Raw genomic sequence first — 19274 nt, 5'->3', positions numbered from 1 at the left:
ATCTGTTACACAGTAAAAAGTTCAATAAGTGGCTTGATATTTATTTTTAATACATTTTATTATATTTTTTAACTTTAAAAACGATCTCCTGAAAATTCAAGTTTTTTGATATTTGACGTTGTTGAAAGTAGTGAGCGATTGTTTGAAAACTTACACTAGATATAATTGATCGTGTCATATAGTAATCGACCTTCCTTGGCTTATATTTTACATATTATATTTAAGTGTTACGAAGTAATCATAGTTGTGTTTTTTTTTTTTAATTTTCAGTTGAATTTTTGCAGATTGAAACATATAATGTCGAAATTGTCCTATGTGTTCTTTCACATAATCTTAACAACTTTTGTCATCAATATCAGAGGTATGTTCATAAATTATTTGACTAAATAAAAAAATCATTGAGAGAATAAATAGTACTGGAAAAGGTTGATTTTTACTTCTTGAGAGTACACAACAGAAAATAAGCGTTTGAGATGCTGTGCTGTGTTCAAGATTCAATGGTCGTAGCATATAGGGAACAACGAGGTATAAAGCAGAGCTTAGGAGTCTAGATGCTTACTTAATAAACACAAAAGCTAGCCAAATGGATAGGCCATAATATAAGATACCCGAGGCCTGCTTTTTTCGATTAAGGAAGGCATGTGCGAAGGCACAAACTTCAGAAGACGACACCACTTAACGCTTACTGGTCCAATGTCGAGTCTCATTCGAAATTGATTTTTTCCTCTTAGGTTCCATGTCGGATGTTATTCGACATTTTTTTCACCATTAGCATTATTTATTTCAATTCCAAGCTTACATTTTTGTCACTCGTATCTATTACAGCAGTATGTGGAGCAGAGGACAAAATAATGATTTTCCAATTGGAATGTTACTGTCTGCCTAGATTTTTTTTTAATTTTGGGGGACCGGCAAGAGTTAAACCTACATAAACAGTCTCTGCGCAAGATAGAGGACACATACTGCAGTTGGTTGGATGTAGCTTATAGTAGTCCACCTTCTCCGTAATTGTTCTCATCATATCTAGTAAATAAGATTACCATCTTTTCAAATTATTAGAGCTAGTTCACTCAATAGTTGTCCTCTTGGCTCCCATGAGGTAAGTCTCTGAGCAAGACAAAGAACTTGGCTGGATGCAGCTTGTTGCAGTCTGCCTTATTCATGATCTCCTAATCAAAACTCATAAATAGGAGACCTAATTTCTTCAAATCATAATAAGAATAGAGCTAGCTCGCTCAATAGTTTGCTTCTTTGCTCCCATGAGGTTAGCTTCTGAGCAAGATGAAGAACACAGACTGCAGTTGGCTGTTGTCTAAGTAGTCTGTCTTATCCATGATCCTTCTGGTTAGATATAGTAAAAAGAGGCCCCATCTCTAAAATTATCCTATGAATAGAGCTAGCTTACTCCATAGTTGGTCTCTCTTTACTGCCAAGATATAAGCCTCAGCTTCTTCTTATACAAAGCGGATTTAGAATTAACCATTGATTTGAGGAATTCTAGATTTTAAGCTCTTTGAATATTGTAACTTATATAAGATGTTACTTTGTAATGAATTAATCCTTTTGAAATTAAGCCCTAGATAAACCATGCATACCAAGAAGGTACAATCATACTTCCATTGTCTGTGTCTGTAACGCCACCTACTGTGATGAGGTATCCCGAGTGGTTCCACTGTCTCCAGGAAACTACGTTCTTTACGTTTCTAGTGAGGTAAGATAATCTTTATGTGTTCTTCCATTGTCTGTGTCTGTAACGCCACCTACTGTGATGAGGTATCCCGAGTGGTTCCACTGTCTCCAGGAAACTACGTTCTTTACGGTTCTAGTGAGGTAAGATAATCTTTATGTGTTCTTCCATTGTCTGTGTCTGTAACGCCACCTACTGTGATGAGGTATCCCGAGTGGTTCCACTGTCTCCAGGAAACTACGTTCTTTACGTTTCTAGTGAGGTAAGATAATCTTTATATGTTCTTACATTGTCTGTGTCTGTAACGCCACCTACTGTGATGAGGTATCCCGAGTGGTTCCACTGTCTCCAGGAAACTACGTTCTTAACGATTTTAGTACTTCTTACATTCTGTCTACGTGATCATAGTTTTAAAAATTTCTCCCTCTAAAGCCATAACAGCTTTCAGCATAGCCACCAACTGGGCTGAAGAAGTCGTCCAGAACACTGAGGATTTAATGGTTTTTAAGACGGATGTGTGATTTAGCCCTTGAACACCAGTTAGCTTTGAATTACCAAGCGGGCACTGGATTACAAAATACTTGGGGCAGCGTTTTCAGAAGCAAATATTTTATGAAATTAATAAAAATATTTAATTTTTCTTCTAGGAAGGTCTTCGTTTCAACAAAACAATAGGATCAATTAAACCTTTTGTGCGAACAACTGGCATTTTGAATTGGTTTCACGATCATTTTTTTACAACCGGTGAGTCGACTTATTCGCTTTCTTTCTCCGCCTTATCTCCACTATTGGATATTCTTCTTTTCATCTCACCAATAGATGTCTCTAGTGAAGTTCTAGTGATTCAAGAACAATGTTTCAAAATTAGTTCATATATATAGAACTTCCAAGAATTTGAGTAGTGTGGTTGTCAATAATGCGTAGAATTGGTGAATGTTACACGTGTGTAAAGTGATCACTTAAACCAGCCTATGACGGTCGTCAGCCCCGTACATGCCCAGACTTCCATATTCTTCTTCATCTTTGATGAAATGTCAAAAGAATAATTGGATATTCTTATTTTTTATATTCATTCGCCCTCTAAGGCACTTTTCTCATCCACCCACCTTCTGATACAGGGATAATATTAATCACCCATATTTTAAGGCCGCCATAAGATAACTATCAGGGCGTTTGTCCACTACACGGAATTACACGGAATTTTATCGTCCGGCACGTCAGTTAACGTTTTAAAACGATGATTGGCTTGGATCGACTTGTGCTTTGTTCATCTTTCTTCGGATCGGAGCTCTTGATCGGTGCGTGAACACGTTGCGCCTAAATTAACCATTGTAGTCGCTTTCGTTTTTTAAAACCGTCGGACTGTTGGACGGTAAAATTCCGGGTAGTAGACAAGCGCTCTCATGGTTGTGAATCATGGGTAGAATTTCGCTTGTGTGAAAAGTGACCACTTAACTAACTTATGACAGGTCATAAGCCCTGTAAATACCCAGACAGACCCATATTCTTTTTCATATATGTTGAGATGTTAAGAATGTAAAAATAACCCTATTTGAATTTGTGGCTGTTCTCAGGCGATCTTGGATGGTTTTGATTGAAGAATATAAAAATAGTAAATAATACAATTCTTTTCAGATTCTGTTATCGAAATCAGTCGGGCTAGAGTCTATCAGACCATGAGAGGATTCGGTGGATCCTTCACAGATGCATCAGGTATTAATGTCAAGATGCTGAGTGAAGGTGCTCAGGAAAATATTTTAAGGTTATTTTTTTATTCACCTTCCTGAAAGATTTTTCTCTCTTAATATTCAAATAATTATAAAATAAATGTGGAACTGTCTAAGGCAGAGGTTCCCAAACTTTTTTGTCTCGAAAACCCCTTGCCATGTTTTTCGATTTCGATTAGACCTCCGCCTTACCTGATATTGATATTTAGCAAATTCATTAACAGCGAGTGTTTTTGCCTAGATTTTCACTCACAAATTACATGAAATTATAGTAACTTTAAACATAATCTCTTTTAAACATAATCATTTTCTGTCCGCCTCCGTAGTGTAATGGTCAGCACGCTTGGCTACCGTTCTGGAGGTTCCGGGTTCGATTCCCAAGGGGGGTAAAATAAAAAGTGATTTTTTTCACTGTCATATTTATTCTATATTACCCTGGACTGGTACCTGAAGCGGAGGGCTGATCACCTTTCCTTCATGTGTTAATGATCAAGATAACACTGCGTTTATATGACGCAGTACCCTATGCACCATTGGGGTGCGGATAAGGGTTTTATTATATTATATTAAACATAAAGAGTATATCCACTCACGTGTAAGCATAGGCCATAAAACTTAAAAAGTTGAAGTCTGAGTAGGGTCATGATAAGCGGTGTCTCATAAGCCGTAGCTAGATTTCAGTCACTTTAAAAAAAAACTTCAAATGTTTATTTGACAGCCGGTATATGTAGTGCTACTCACTTATAATATTTGAATTTATAACGGTAGTGAAGTGTAGTTAAAATTGAAAACCATACATGTTAGGTTTTATACATGTATTTATTAAATTCAAATTAAAACATAGACACCTTGCAAGTTGTCATAGACCCCTAGGGGTCGATATAGACCACTTTGGGAATCACTGGTCTAATGGATCATTGTCAGACGGGAGGAATATCTAATTTGACAAGAATTAACAATAAATATGGGAGTCGAACACTGCAATATATCGTTCCGAACATTTTTAATTTGTTGCCGACGGATGTTAGAGGTCAAAATAAAATATGGAACAAAGGCAAAATAAAGAAATGGGTAAATGATCAAGAGTTAATTTTATGAAAATTGTAAAATGTTTATATTTTTAATTTTTTTCTCTTTTTTTGTGTGTATATTAGGTTAAAATCGTTAAAAACAATAAAAAATCTATAAAAAAAGAACTCCACCGAAAAGACACACAAAGTGGCTTGGTAGGTCTCTGAAAAAAAAAGTTCTACACATGTAAAAATTGTGATTTAAATAAATGTGTACAAATAAATAAAAAAAAAAAAAAATAAATAAAAAATAATTAAAAAAACATACTCATCCTATAAAGGATTGTATCAGACTCGTTTTGTGTTTATAACAGCCGATATAATCAATATTTTAAATAAATGTGGAATTGTCTGATGGATCATTGTCAGACAGGAGGAATATCTAATTTAACATACTCATCCTATAAAGGATTGTATCAGACTCGTTTTGTGTTTATAACAGCCGATATAATCAATATTTTAAATAAATGTGGAATTGTCTGATGGATCATTGTCAGACAGGAGGAATATCTAATTTAACATACTCATCCTATAAAGGATTGTATCAGACTCGTTTTGTGTTTATAACAGCCGATATAATCAATATTTTCATTCATCATCTTCTTTTGTATAATATTTTGTTTTTGTAAGTTGGTAATGAATGACGTCACAAAAACGATGGACTTATTTTAATATTGGTAACCTTGCTAAATTATTGCTGGTTCTATTTGTCATTCAAAGTCTTTATGGAGACTTGTATCACGTCAAGTTTTGATATTACATTCATATTAATAGATTTATATTATCCACTGACACTTCGTGATGGAATTGCATTTTTAATTTATTATTAGATTAAAACCAATATTTTTAGCTTTTCCACTTTTTTATTTGACCAGCGACCGGGTTTCGTCGTTACCGACATCATCAGACTGGTCTGATGATGTCGGTAACGACGACAGTCTGATGATGTCGGTAAAGACCAGTGTGATGATGTCGGTAACGACGAAACCCGGTCGCTGGTCAAATAAAAAAGTGGAAAAGCTAAAAATATTGGTTTTAATCTAATAATAAATTACATTCATATTATTGTTTGTATGGACCCCATACGTTGAAACCGTAATAGTGGTTGGTATCTAGACGTGCTTTAGTCTAAGGTCTAAGGGATTCAAAAAAAGTATTGATAATTGGAGCAACAGTGGAAATATATTAACTTATTAATATTGAATACGATAGCATTATATGTTTATATATTTTTACAAAAATAATAAGATAAACTTTATATTATTTATTGACTCGGCATTAACTTTGTGGAATGACATGATTATTTTATTAAAATTAAACACTTGAATATACCACTTCATCGAGTTTTATTTTTATGTACGACTAGTTTCGAAAACGACAGATGTTTTCATCTTCTGGTACAAATTAAAACTATGACAGATGAAAACATCTGTCGTTTTCGAAACTAGTCGTAAATAAAAATAAAACTCATTAAAGTGTTTTTTTTTTCCTTGGGGGTCAATGGATCTTGCATCCCTTATGTCACCGCGACCATGTCAGGTCTATTGTGACTTTCCTGTGTTTTACAGCTCACTGCCAAGACCTAGATGAGTCATCTAACTCACGACCTGTCTTGGTGGTAGGAGCTTCCCCTTCTCGAAGTCCAGTAGAGGTCCTCCAAGGATGTGACTTCGTTTGTGAGCGAGTAAAGAATGTGGATTGGCGTTTCGCTATCCTCCATACAAAATCTGCATACTGGGGAGTCATGAAGTGAGATTTTTGTCATGTGTTTCCTCAGTCTGCAGTGTCCTGTCAAGGTCCTGGTTAGGATCCTTATTTGGTTTTTGCTTAGCTTATTAAAGTGGTATATTCAAGTGTTTAATTTTAATAAAATAAGATAAACTTTAGTCAATATCAGAATTAAAAATATCCATAACTAAAAAATCATCAAAATATATTGTTTTTGCTTTTATTTCTGAATTCAGCTATGCAAAGTGCATAAACATCAGGTATTTTCATGCAAGTTACAAAATAACGGTTGCAAATTGTTGGCCAGTGTTATTTGTTAAATGTTGCTGCTAAATTTTCCAGGTCATACTTCAGTGACAAAGGTATAGAGTACAATATGGGCAGGGTACCCATAGGCGGTACAGATTTCTCTACGCGGATATACGCTTACAATATGGAACCGGCTGATGACGTGAAGCTTACAAACTTCTCCCTACAAATGGAAGATTTCAAATACAAGGTAATGAATATAAAACAACATTCGCACAAAAGCTAACTAGCAGTACACTATAGTACAAACCGTAATGTATGGAATGGAAGCACAAATTTGGTAAAAGAAAGATGAAAGTAGACTGAATGCAGTCGGAATGTAATCTCGAATGATGGTTGATAGATGTTCGAATGGTGATATTTATTTATTTTTCAAAACATATTACATACATAAGTCATATATACATAATATGCCCGATGAGTAATTTCTATTTCTCATTTTGAGATATGGGATTAAGGTTAACAAGGCTAAAACACAAATAATAAAGTAACAAATAAGATTTTTTTTAACCTCACGTTTTGAGTGCTATTTTTCAGATACCACTCATAAAAAGAGCCCAAGAGCTGGCTACCGATGAGCTCCAAGTTATGGGGTCAGTGTGGTCTCCCCCGGCTTGGATGAAAACCAGCAAAGAAATCAACAACACTGGAGCGCTATTACACCAATATTGGCAAACTTATGCTGACTACCATTTGAAGTAAAGGATTTTTTTGTTAAGAAAGTTATTCAACTAACTAACTTACCATCACGCCGCTTACCCGCAGGGGTAGGCAGAGTGAATCGAACGCCACACCACTCTGTCTTCGCAAACATTCTTCACCTCTTCATGCATCCAATATATATAGAACTTCCAAGAATTTGAGTAGTGTGGTTGTCAATAATGGGCAGAATTAGTGAATGGTACTATGTGTATAGTGATCACTTAAACCAGCCTATGACGGTCGTCAGCCCCGTAAATGCCCAGACATCCATATTCTTCTTCAGCTTTTGATGAGATGTCAAAAAAATATTATGATATAATTAATCAATCGACCTTATTTTCAGGTTTTTAAAAGAATACAAAAAGCATGGTGTAAATATATGGGGTCTCACTACCGGAAATGAGCCTATGGTTGGAATAATCCCCGTAGTATTATTCAATGCTCTAGGATGGCTGCCTGTATCACATGTTGGTATCTTTATTTTAACATTTTAACATTTTGCTCACTCCTTTCGACAACGTCATAAATAAAAAAAACTTGATTTTTCAGGAGATGGTGTTTAAAGTTTAAAGATATAATAAATATCAAGCCTCTTATTGAACTTTTTTACCGTGCAAAAGATCTTTTTAGGGTAAAACCTGAATGTTTTTTCTCCATTTAAAAATATTTAATATATTTAAAAAAAAATTAAACAATACATTTTCTTCCTCATCTTCATCATTCCAGACTTCCATATTCTTCTTCATCTTTGATGAGATGTCAAAAAATAATATGAAAATAACTCCTGTAATTGGAGACAATCCAGATTTTGTGAACAAGTATTTGGACACACTCAAAATGTTGTAAATACATTTTCTTTAAAATGCAAAAACAACACTTTCTGCCCTGTAGCGGGTAAATATTAAGTTAAAAATATGCCGCTTTTGCTGGGATATAGTACATTTTCTGGGCATTCCAAAAACACACAACTGAAAATTGATGATTTTTGATATATGATGGTGTTGAAAAGATTGAGTGATTCGTTTATTTATAAAACTTTTATGGAATAAATGTACGAGAATATTTGCGAACTTATTACTAAGCAGCAATATCTTCCAACCAACCAAAATAAGACGGATGATGCTGGTAAAGGTTATTTTATTTCCTCTTCTTCTTATCCGTATTCGCACCAAAGGTGCATAGGGCACTGTTTCGCATTGACACAGTGTTATCTTGATTGTTACTTGCATGATTAAAGGTGATCAGCCCTTGGAATACCAGACTAAAATGGATAAAATCGAATGTAAAATGAGGTTGTTGTTTTTAAACGTTGCAGGGCAAATGGGTAGCTGAAAATTTAGGCCCTACCATCAAGAACAACCCAGAATTTTCAAACGTCCACATAGTGGCTATGGACGATCAGAGAATCAGTCTTCCTTGGACGATGCAATTGGTAAATATAAAAAGCTCAAGTAATAAAAATAAAATAGAAACTACAAATAAAATTTGATAAAAATAAAGGTCTTAATATATTACACACATGCGATAGAAGACTTTAATTAGATTATTCTCAATATTATTAATAATTAAATAGTGCATGTTCAACCTCGGCTCGTAACACATGTCGGTAGTGCATGTTGGTCTTCGGGTCGACCAAAAATCGCATGTCGCTCACTCCTTTCAAGAACGTCATAAATCAAAAAACTTGATTTTTCAGCAGAATGTTTTTAAAGTTTAAAAATATAATACAATGTATTAAAAAAAACATAAAGCCACTTACTGAACTTTTTACTGTGCAACAGATCTTTTTAGGTTTTTTCACAATTTGTAAAATACTATGTAAATTTAAAAAAAAATAATTAAACAATACCTTTTCTTTAAAATTCAAAAACAACACTTTCTGCCCTGTAGCGGGTAAATATAAAGATAAAAAATTGCCTATTTTGCTGGGATATAGTACATATTCTGGGCATTCTAAAAACATGCGCAACTGAAAATTGATGATTTTTGATTTATGACATTCTCGAAAGGAGTGAGCCATGCTTTAAACATTTTGTGTAGTTTTAAGTGTGTAAATGGTGTTATGGTGGTGAAGGGTGGTATAGTTTGCATGCTGTAATAGTGATTGTCCTGACGAAGAGACGGGTATGTCTCGAAACCGGTAGGCATAAAAATCTCGGTGAGTGGTTATATACTAATATTATTAACATTTTTGTAAAAAAATAAATAAAATTAAATTGGATTACTTAAAAATATTAGAAATTAAAAAAGCAATTAATAATAATTTACAACTAATAAATACACAAGTAAAAAAAATCTTTTTTTAATAAAAATTTATTTTATTTCATCTCGCATAAATGCCCGGAGGGCTTTTATTAGTAAATTTATAAGGATATAATTTATATTTGAAGCACTAATTTTGTGATTTACCATTTTACAAATATTTTTTTTTTTTAAATCACTATAAATATTTTATTATAACTTATAATTATAATGTCTACCGGTTTCGAAGTTGACCGCTTCTTTACCAAGACTGATTAATACTAAAACACCATCTACTAAAAAAAATTCAAAATATTTTTGATAAAAAATAAAGGTCTAAATATATTACACACATGCAATACAGCACTTAAATTAGATTACTTAGAAATATTGTAAATTAAAAAGGCAGTGAATAATAATTTACAGCTCATAAATACACAAGTAAATGATTTTGCTTAAAGTCCATTATTAAATATGTTTCTAATCTATTTTTATATTGATTTGGCGTTTAATTTGTAGAACTCCATTTTAATTTATGTATTAATTTTAAATCAAACACAGATTTTTTGACATTCGTTTGATAATGCCCTAACAAGGCGAAACAATTGTCACAATATAATTTTTTATGTGTTTTTGTTAATAAAATACAAATTAGTAGATTAAAAAAATCTGTGTTTGATTTAAAATTAATACATAAATGTTTCCAATCACTAATCATCCTGGATCCCTTTCGACTGTGACTGCCAATCAAAACAAAAAAAATAAAGCCACTTGAAATCTACCTAAGCTTCTTTCCCTAACCCTCAAAATATTTTGATTATTGTTTAGTTGATAGTGTTTTAGTATTAATCAGTCTTGATAAAGAAGCGGTTAGCTTCGAAACCGGTAGATATTATAATTAAGTTAAAAAAAACATTTATAATGATTAAAGAAAACACTTGTTTTTCACCACTTGAGTTTTATTATAGACTACATGTTTCAGAAGTTAAACTTCCATCATTCAGGTCTGTATAATAACTAAAATATAAAATTGTTCTATAAATAAGGAGAGGGGAAAGTAAAGGGAAAGGGTTAGTCAAGGGGCGGAGTTTGAAAACAAAGGAAAAATGGAAACCAACGGTGAAGAATTTTGAAACAATATATTATTTAATAAATTATTATTAGAATTTAGGTTTTTAAAATTTAGAAATCCAAAAAAACCTAAATTAATCATAAATTAACCATTGTTACATGTCTTACCACAAAGTTAATGCCGAAACAATAAATAAAAAACATTTATAGTGATTTTGAAACAAAGTAACTTTTAAATGGCTCCCTTGGAATGATCCCATCTTCTTTCGTATAAAAATGATAGATGCTCTGCCCCAAGTTGACACACCTATAATGCATGTGATTTTTCTCCACAGATGGCCCTTAATAAAGATGCCATGAAGTACATAGATGGTATTGGAGTACATTGGTACTATGACAAGTTGGCAAGTCCTTATGTTCTCGATGTCACCCAAAGACTATTCCCTAAACAGTATCTTATTGGAACGGAAGCCTGTGAAGGTAGACTATCTTAATATTTTTTTTTACCATATCGCAGTCGTACAGGAGAAAGTGACCAACTAACAATACGTAAAATGTTCAAGAGGGTCATTTAAGTCACTTTTGCTTGGCAAGCAAATAAACATCAATGCAGTTAGTCATTTTTAACATTACTTACTTATAACCCTTATCCGCACCCAATGGTGCATAGGGCACTGCATCGAATTGAAGCAGTGTTATCTTGATCATTACTTACACGAAGGCAAGGTGATCACTCTTGCACTTCAGGAACCAGTCCAGGGTAAAATTAAATAAATATTTCAGTGTAAGATCACTAATATTTATTTTCACCCCCCTGGGAATCGAACCCGGTACCTCCAGCACGGTAGCTTAACACGCTGACCATTACACCATGGAGGCGGACAACAAGTCAATATATTACACTTCCAAGTTTAAAATCGCTTAGGATATTTTTTCGGGGTGATATTAAGCTAGTAAGATATCAAATTGTCAATAATCACGTTTTTGCAAAAAATGCACTTGGTCACTTTCTCCTGTATGACTACGATATATTTGTACACCCTTAATTTACAACATTTTGAGTGTGTCCAAATACTTGTTCACAAAATCTGGATTATCTCCAATTACAGGAGTTATTTTCATATTATTTTTTTTGACATCTCATCAAAGATGAAGAAGAATATGGAAGTCTAGGCATTTACGGGGTTGACGACCATCATAGGCTGGTTTAAGTGATCAATTTACACACGTGTAACATTCACCAATTCTACCCATTATTGACAACCACACTACTCAAATTCTTGGAAGTTCTAAATATATGAACCAATTTTGGAAAATCATTATTGAATCACGAGAACTTCACTAGAGACATCTATTGGTGAGATGAAAAGAAGCTTTTTATTGAACAGAAACTCTTTTATGAGTATGTAAGGTCCGAATCCTGGATTATAATTTTAAAAATATAATTTTCCCAAAAAAAATTTAAAAAAAAAAACCCTTAATTTAATGTTCAGACCTTCTTTTGTATAAATACGGAGGATGCTTTGTTTCAGTAAGTCACGAGTAACAATTTTAGAACAAGATAACGTAAGACGCTCGCCATATTATTATTTTATACCTGCGTTTTTTTCTTTCTTTATATATATTTTTGCATTTTACAATATAATTACAAAAGTACAAAAAATTAAATTATATAAATATCACAAAAAAAGATCCCATAAAGGCATGGCGTGTGTGTAAGGTACACATTACATTTAGGTCATAATAAAGGGTACTGGAAATAAAATAGACATCAATAATATATATTGATTTTAAGTGCAATATAAATGACAAATATTTAATTTTAACAATAATAATAAATAATAAAACCCTTATCCGCACCCCAATGGTGCATAGGGCACTGCGTCATATAAACGCAGTGTTATCTTGATCGTTTACACACGAAGGAAAGGTGATCAGCCCTCCGCTTCAGGTGCCAGTCCAGGGTAATATTGAATAAATATGACAGTGAAAAAATCACTAATATTTATTTTACCCCCCTTGGGAATCGAACCCGGGACCTCCAGAACGGTAGCCGAGCGTGCTGACCATTTCACTACGGAGGCGGACGGAAATTCATTTTTGTATTTTTGATTTTAACAAAGAAAATCAAAAAGATAAAAATGAAAAAAAAAACTAATAAGTATGTACCATACGAGTTATAAGTTAAAAAGAAAAAGTAACTTAGATATATTAAATTTAAAAGTGTAAATTATGTATATTTTGAATAAATGCATTTTATTATTTTTTTTTACAAAAAATATTAGTAACTAATATTAGTGCACTACTCACCGAGATTTTAGTTTACCGGTTTCAGACGTACCCGTCTCTTCGTCAGGACAATCACTACACCAGCATGCAAACAGCACTACACGTCACTACGCGTCACTACCACAGCGCTATTCACACACTTAAAATTACACTAAACATTAATCAAATGCGTTTTTGGTCGACCAACATGCACTTACGACTACACAAATATTACTCACATGCGTTTTTGATCGACCCGAGGACAGATATGCACTTATAACTAAACAAAATGTTAATCACATGCGCTCTTAGTCAATTCGAGGACAAATATGCACTTATAACTACATAAAATGTTAATCACATGCGTTTTTGGTTGACCCGAGGATAAAAATGCACTTATAACTACGCAAAATGTTAATCACATGCGTTCTTGGTCAACTCGAGGACAAATATGGACTTATAACTTTATAAAATATTAATCACATGCGTTTTTGGTCGACCCGAGGACAAATATGCACGTACAACTATACAAAGTGTTAATCTCACGCGTTTTTGGTCAACCTGGGGACAAAAATACACGTACAACTAAAAAAATGTTAAACACATGCGTTTTTGGTCGACCCAAGGACAAATATGCACTTATTACAAGACGAAATGTTATTCACATGTTTTTGTTGACCCGAGGATAAATATGAACTTATAACTTTAAAAAATGTTAATCACATGCGTTTTTGGTTGACCCAAGGACAAATTTGCAGTTATTACTAGACGAAATGTTAATCACATGTTTTTAGTCGACTTGAGGACCAATACGGATTAAGGATTACACAACAAGGTGACATATTTTTCATTTTGTTGTGAAATGCCAGTATGAAGTGATAGGTACATCTCAAAATCGGTATACTAAAATGTCGTTGAGTGGTTATATACTAAGATTTCTAACATTTTCGTAAAAAAAGGAAAAATGAACAACCACTAATAAATGGTATTAATATTTAAAGTGTTATTATAAATTATAAATAAAATCTATTACTTTATTGATTGGTTTGGCGTTTAATTTGTAGAACTCCATTTTAATTTATATATTAATTTTTAAAATCAAATAATAAAAAGCTTCTTTACATCTCACCAATAGATGTCTCTAGTGAAGTTCTAGTGATTCATGAACAAGGTTTCTAAATTGGTTCATATATATAGAACTTCCAAGAATTTGAGTAGTGTGGTTGTCAATAATGGGTAGAATTGGTGAATGTTACACGTGTGTAAAGTGATCACTTAAACCAGCCTATGACGGTCGTAAGCCCCGTAAATGCCCAGACTTCCATATTCTTCTTCATCTTTGATGAGATATCAAAAAAAAGTAATTTATTAACAAAAACACATTAAAAATTAATGAGTGACAATTGTTTAGCCTAGTTATGGCATTTTCAAACGAATGTTTGTGAAACCTTTAAGTGATCACTTAAACCGTCATAGGGTCGTAAACCCTGTAAATAACAAGACTTCCATGTTTTATTTATTTATTTAAACTTCATGTACACAAAACAAATGAGTACATTGACGGGCTTATTGCTAAAAAGCAATATCTTTCAACCAATCAAAAATAGACTGGTGATATTGGTCAAAACGTTTGAGACCATATATAACTTTTTGCAATCAGAAGGTAGATAGTACATGAACATTAAAAAAAATATTTTCAATATTATTCATATTTAAAGCATTTACTTTGTGGTTAGTCATTTTTACTTATTTATTTTTTACAAAAATGTTGATAAAATTAGTATATAACCACTCACCGAGATTTTTACGTCTACCGGTTTCGAGACGCACCCGTCTCTTCGTCAGGATAATCACTAACACAGCATGCAAACAATGCTAACCTTCACCACCATAGCACCATTTAAACACTCAAAACTACACAAATTTTTTGTAGTTTTGAGTGTGTAAATGGTGCTATGGTGGTGAAGGTTAGTATTGTTTGCATGCTGTGTTAGTGATTGTCCTGACGAAGAGACGGGTACGTCTCGAAACCGGTAGACGTAAAAATCTCGGTGAGTGGTTATATACTAATTTTATTAACATTTTTGTAAAAAAATTATTAAATTTAAAAAAAAAACATAAATTACAAATTGATGATACTAAGGAAGGCAAAGGAAAAAGGGAGTTTAGGGAAGGAGGTAAAGGGAAATACAAAGGGAGGAGGTTTGATGGACAGTTAGGATTCTAATGATAGATAGATATGTCTCAGACGTTTCTTAAAAGTTATTAGAGAAGGTGCATTTTTTACAAGGAGAGGTGATATTCTTCATGCAAAAAATAATGTAATCTAACTGTCTTCAAAGTCTCACAGAGCAGTTTGCTTAGCTCTTCGCCGTGATGGTTGGCCAACTGCAGATCCACTGATATTTATTCATCATCTTTTAGGTATTGCGATAGGAATATTAGAAAGAGTTGCACTGGGTGACTGGGAACGAGCGGAATCATATCTAAAAGGTATTTTTGAGGTATGTAAAAAAAAATAAAATACTTTTGCAAATCAAAAGCATTGTTAACATTATTTTATGGTAATATAATACTCTCCTTATCATTAATCATTAATTTTGAGTAATACCACTTTAAAAAAACACGAATCATACACGAATGAGTGTATCAAAGTGGTATTACACAAAGTGAACGATAAATGATATGGAAAGTATTAATATAATAGTAATTTTTTAACATCTCATCAAATATGAAGAAGAATATGGAAGTCTGGGCATTTACGGGGCTGACGACCGTCATAGGCCGGTTTAAGTGATCACTTTACACACGTTTAACATTCACCAATTCTACCCATTGTTGACAACCACACTACTCAAATTCTTGGAAATTCTATATATATGAACCAATTTAAGAACCTTGTTCTTGAATCACGAGAACTTCACTACAGACATCTATTGGTGAGATGTAAAGAAGCTTTTTACTAAGCAGAAACTCTTATATTAGTATGTGATGTCCGAATCCTGGATTATAATCACACACATAAGAAACGCCAGAAAATACCATTTTCATTTTTATTATTAAGCTTATAATTTGACCAGATGATTTATTTACAACATTTTGAATGTGTCCAAATATTTGTTCATAAAATCTGGATTATCTCCAATTACAGGAGTTATTTTCATATTATTTTTTGACATCTCATCAAAGATGAAGAAGAATATGGAAGTCTGGCTATTTGCAGGGCTGACGACCGTCATAGGCTCGTTTAAGCGATCACTTTACACACGTGTAACATTCACCAATTCTACCCATTATGTCAATAATGGGTGGAATTGGTGAATGTTAGATGTTAATGAATTGGTGACAACCACACTACTCAAATTCTATGGAAGCTCTATATATATGAACCAATTTTGAAACATTGTTCTTGAATCACTAAAACTTCACTAGAGACATCTATTGGTGAGATGAAAAGAAGGATATCCAATAGTGGAGAAAAGGCGGAGAAACAAAGAGAAAAAGACGACCCACTGGTTGTAAAAAAATATCGTGAAACCAATTCAAAATGCCAGTTGTTCGCACAAAAGGTCTCATTGATCCGATTGTTTTGTTGAAACGAAGACCTTCCTAGAAGAAAAATTAAACATTTATATTAATTTCGTAAAATATTTGCTTTATATTCTATATATAATTTAAAATTAATACATAAACTATATTTGTTTCTTGTTTCAGAATCTAAACCATTGGTACGTGGGGTGGATTGATTGGAACTTGGTGCTGAACAGACACGGAGGACCAACTTGGTTCAAGATGTATGTGGACTCTCCTATTATAGCAATGCCAGATGAGGACGAGTTCTTGAAGCAGCCATTGTTCTATGCCTTCGGACATGTGACCAAGTTTGTACCCAGAGGATCTAAAAGGGTGAAAGTGCGAAACATACTTGGGTCTTTAAGTTGCTTGGCCTTTTTAAGACCAGATAAAGGAATCGCTGTCATCTGTTACAACCCGTAAGACAATTTGATTTGTATTCTGTTTTGAATGTTGCAAGCATTAACTTTGTGGATCATATTGATTTATTATTTTGAGAAATAAAAAGACTTTGTTTGATCAACTAGTTTCGGCAACAACCTGTTGCACTCTTCAGGGTTTAATTGATTTGTATTCAGTGTAACAACCATCAAAGGATCATTTTCAGACGGGAGGAATATCTAATTTAACATAATCAACCTATAAAGGATTGTATTAGTCTCGTTTTGTGTTTATAACAGCCAATATAATCAATATTTTCATCCATCTCTTTCTTTTGGAAAATTCGCCTTTGTAAATACGTTGTTTTCGAAAGTTGGTAACGAATGACGTCACAGAAACGATGAACTTATTTTAATATCAGTAACATTGCTAAATTATTATCGGCTCTATTCACACCGTTGTTTTCGTAAGTTGGTAATGAATTACTTCACAGAAACGATGGACTTATTTTAATATCGGTAACATTGCAAAATTATTGGCGGCTCTATTTGCTGATGTCTATGGGCTTTCACTCGAATTATTCAGTTTTCATATCATCATTGTTAATGTAATTTTTTCCTTCTTAGAAATCTTTCATTGAACAAAAAAATAATAATCCGAAGGAACAAGGTTCAGAGAGTATGATGAATGTCTAAAAATATTACATCCGAGATTATATTTTTTTTATTATGCTATACGCGGGCGAGGCTTATTATGTAGCAAATATGCTTTTTTCGATTCGCTATTAGAAAATCTTTTTATTTCAACCGATAAACGGTCGAATTGTTCACAATAAAGTTGAACATCAATAGCCTGTGAGGACATCATAATGATTTATTCCATAGAATCCCATCAAACACACAAAATCACTTTTTTCCCGTAAGACCAGTCTTAGGGCGCTTGTCCACCAACTGGAATTCCGTGTAATTTTACCGTCCGGCACGTCAGTTAACGTTTTAAAACGACGATTAGCTTGGATTGGCTTGTGCTTTTCTCCATCTTTCTTCGAATCGGTGCGTGAACACGTTGCGCGTAAATTCGATCACGCTAAACTGTCGTGGTCGTTTTCATTTTTCAAAACCGGACTGCCGGACGGTGAAATCCCGTGTAGTGGACAAACGCCCTTAGGAGCTGATGTCAGTATTTGACCTTTTGATAACCATTGTCTTTTTAGTTGTCGTGTAGAATACAGCACCCAATTTTTAACAGAAGTGATGAAATCATTTAATAAAGACATTTCTTGAATGTTTTCCGCAGTACTTCGTGGCACATTTTAAAAACTTTTTAAAATGGAATAACTTTGTTATAAGCACTTTTTTATTAATACAATTTAACCTATTGGTTTCAACAAGAACCTTGTCATCATCAGGGTTTATATTAATTCAAAAAAATTAAAATACTCTCACCAAAAAACTTCCACACACTCCGTTAAAATTCCCTTTCCTATGTCAGGATGTGAGTCCTGTAAGACCTAGACATCCATATTCTTTTTCTTATTTGTTGAGTTGTCAACTGGCATTTGGCATAGTGGCAATTGAAAATTCATGATTTTTCTTGTGATATTTCAATTAATTGTTTATGATTTTTTTTAAGGACGAACACCGAGTTGAAGTTGACGGTACAAGAAAAATATAGAGGGCAGATGACAATGAAAGTCCTCCCAAGATCCGTTCTTTCCCTGATTTATTGGTGACCTGTTAGAAAAACCCAGATCAATTAAGCATTGAGGAATTGGGATTTGAAAATTGATAGTTATATTAATTCATATTTCTCTTTACTACCAAACGATTTGATGACTTTTTTATATGGCGATTAAACTAAGTTTTTATTTTTGAAGGTTTCTTCAATTGAAAATTAAACATGTATCATTTCCCCCCCCCCCTTTTTATGAAAGAAGATGAAAGATCTGAGCATCCCATGGTTTACGACCTGGCATTTGGCTGGCTTAAGCGATCATTTCAAACAATTTTGTAACATTCACCATTCTGTTTATAATTGAATATCCATATTGCATTAATTCTGGATAATTATTGGAAAGATACGGAAGAGGCCGTATATATATATATATATATATATATATATATATATATATATATATATATATATATATATATATATATATATATATATATATATATATATATCATACAGGAAAATGTGACCAACTAACAAAAGATAAAGTATTCAGGATGGCCATTTTAGTGACCTTTGCTTGGCTAGAAAATAATATACTTCCAAGTTTAAAATCCTTTGGGACTTTTTCAGGGCAATTTTAAGCTAGTAAGATATTGACTAGTCAATGATCACGTTTTTGTAAAAAATGCACTTGGTTACTTTCTCTTTTATGACTACGATATGTATAAATATATATTTTTTAGTGCCATTTTCGCATACAACCTCATACTACCTCTGTATATAAATATATATTTATGGAAAATAATTGTTACATATTAAATTATTTATACCTTATAATGATAC

At 33.1% G+C, this 19274-nt stretch overlaps 1 protein-coding gene across 1 annotated transcript; it reads left to right on the top strand.

The window, feature by feature from the left end:
- Nucleotides 1-473: 473 nt before the first annotated feature.
- On the top strand, nt 474-18661 carry LOC148303519 (lysosomal acid glucosylceramidase-like). The gene is made up of 12 exons (XM_088269847.1): nt 474-525; nt 1575-1711; nt 2335-2431; nt 3323-3449; nt 6555-6711; nt 7059-7219; nt 7567-7690; nt 8539-8655; nt 10871-11015; nt 15228-15307; nt 16518-16795; nt 18390-18661. The coding sequence occupies exons 1-12, from the start codon at nt 474-476 to the stop codon at nt 18487-18489; spliced, it is 1575 nt and encodes a 524-aa protein (XP_088125973.1). The 3' UTR covers nt 18490-18661.
- Nucleotides 18662-19274: the final 613 nt, after the last annotated feature.

This window comes from Brachycentrus maculatus, unplaced genomic scaffold (genome assembly GCF_059751285.1).
Source record: "Brachycentrus maculatus isolate JH-2025_06_01 unplaced genomic scaffold, ASM5975128v1 h1tg000365l, whole genome shotgun sequence".
Lineage (NCBI taxonomy): Eukaryota > Metazoa > Arthropoda > Insecta > Trichoptera > Brachycentridae > Brachycentrus > Brachycentrus maculatus.
The sequence above is the reverse complement of the archived record's forward strand: the minus strand, read 5'-3'. Positions and strand labels throughout refer to the sequence as shown.

Coding starts and splice junctions, on each gene's coding strand:
- LOC148303519 (XM_088269847.1), top strand. CDS start 474: ATGCTGTGCTGTGTTCAAGATTCAATGGTCGTAGCATATAGGGAACAA. Junction 7,691..8,538: donor GATGGCTGCCTGTATCACAT/GTTGGTATCTTT, acceptor TAAACGTTGCAG/GGCAAATGGGTAGCTGAAAA. Junction 11,016..15,227: donor TGGAACGGAAGCCTGTGAAG/GTAGACTATCTT, acceptor ATCATCTTTTAG/GTATTGCGATAGGAATATTA.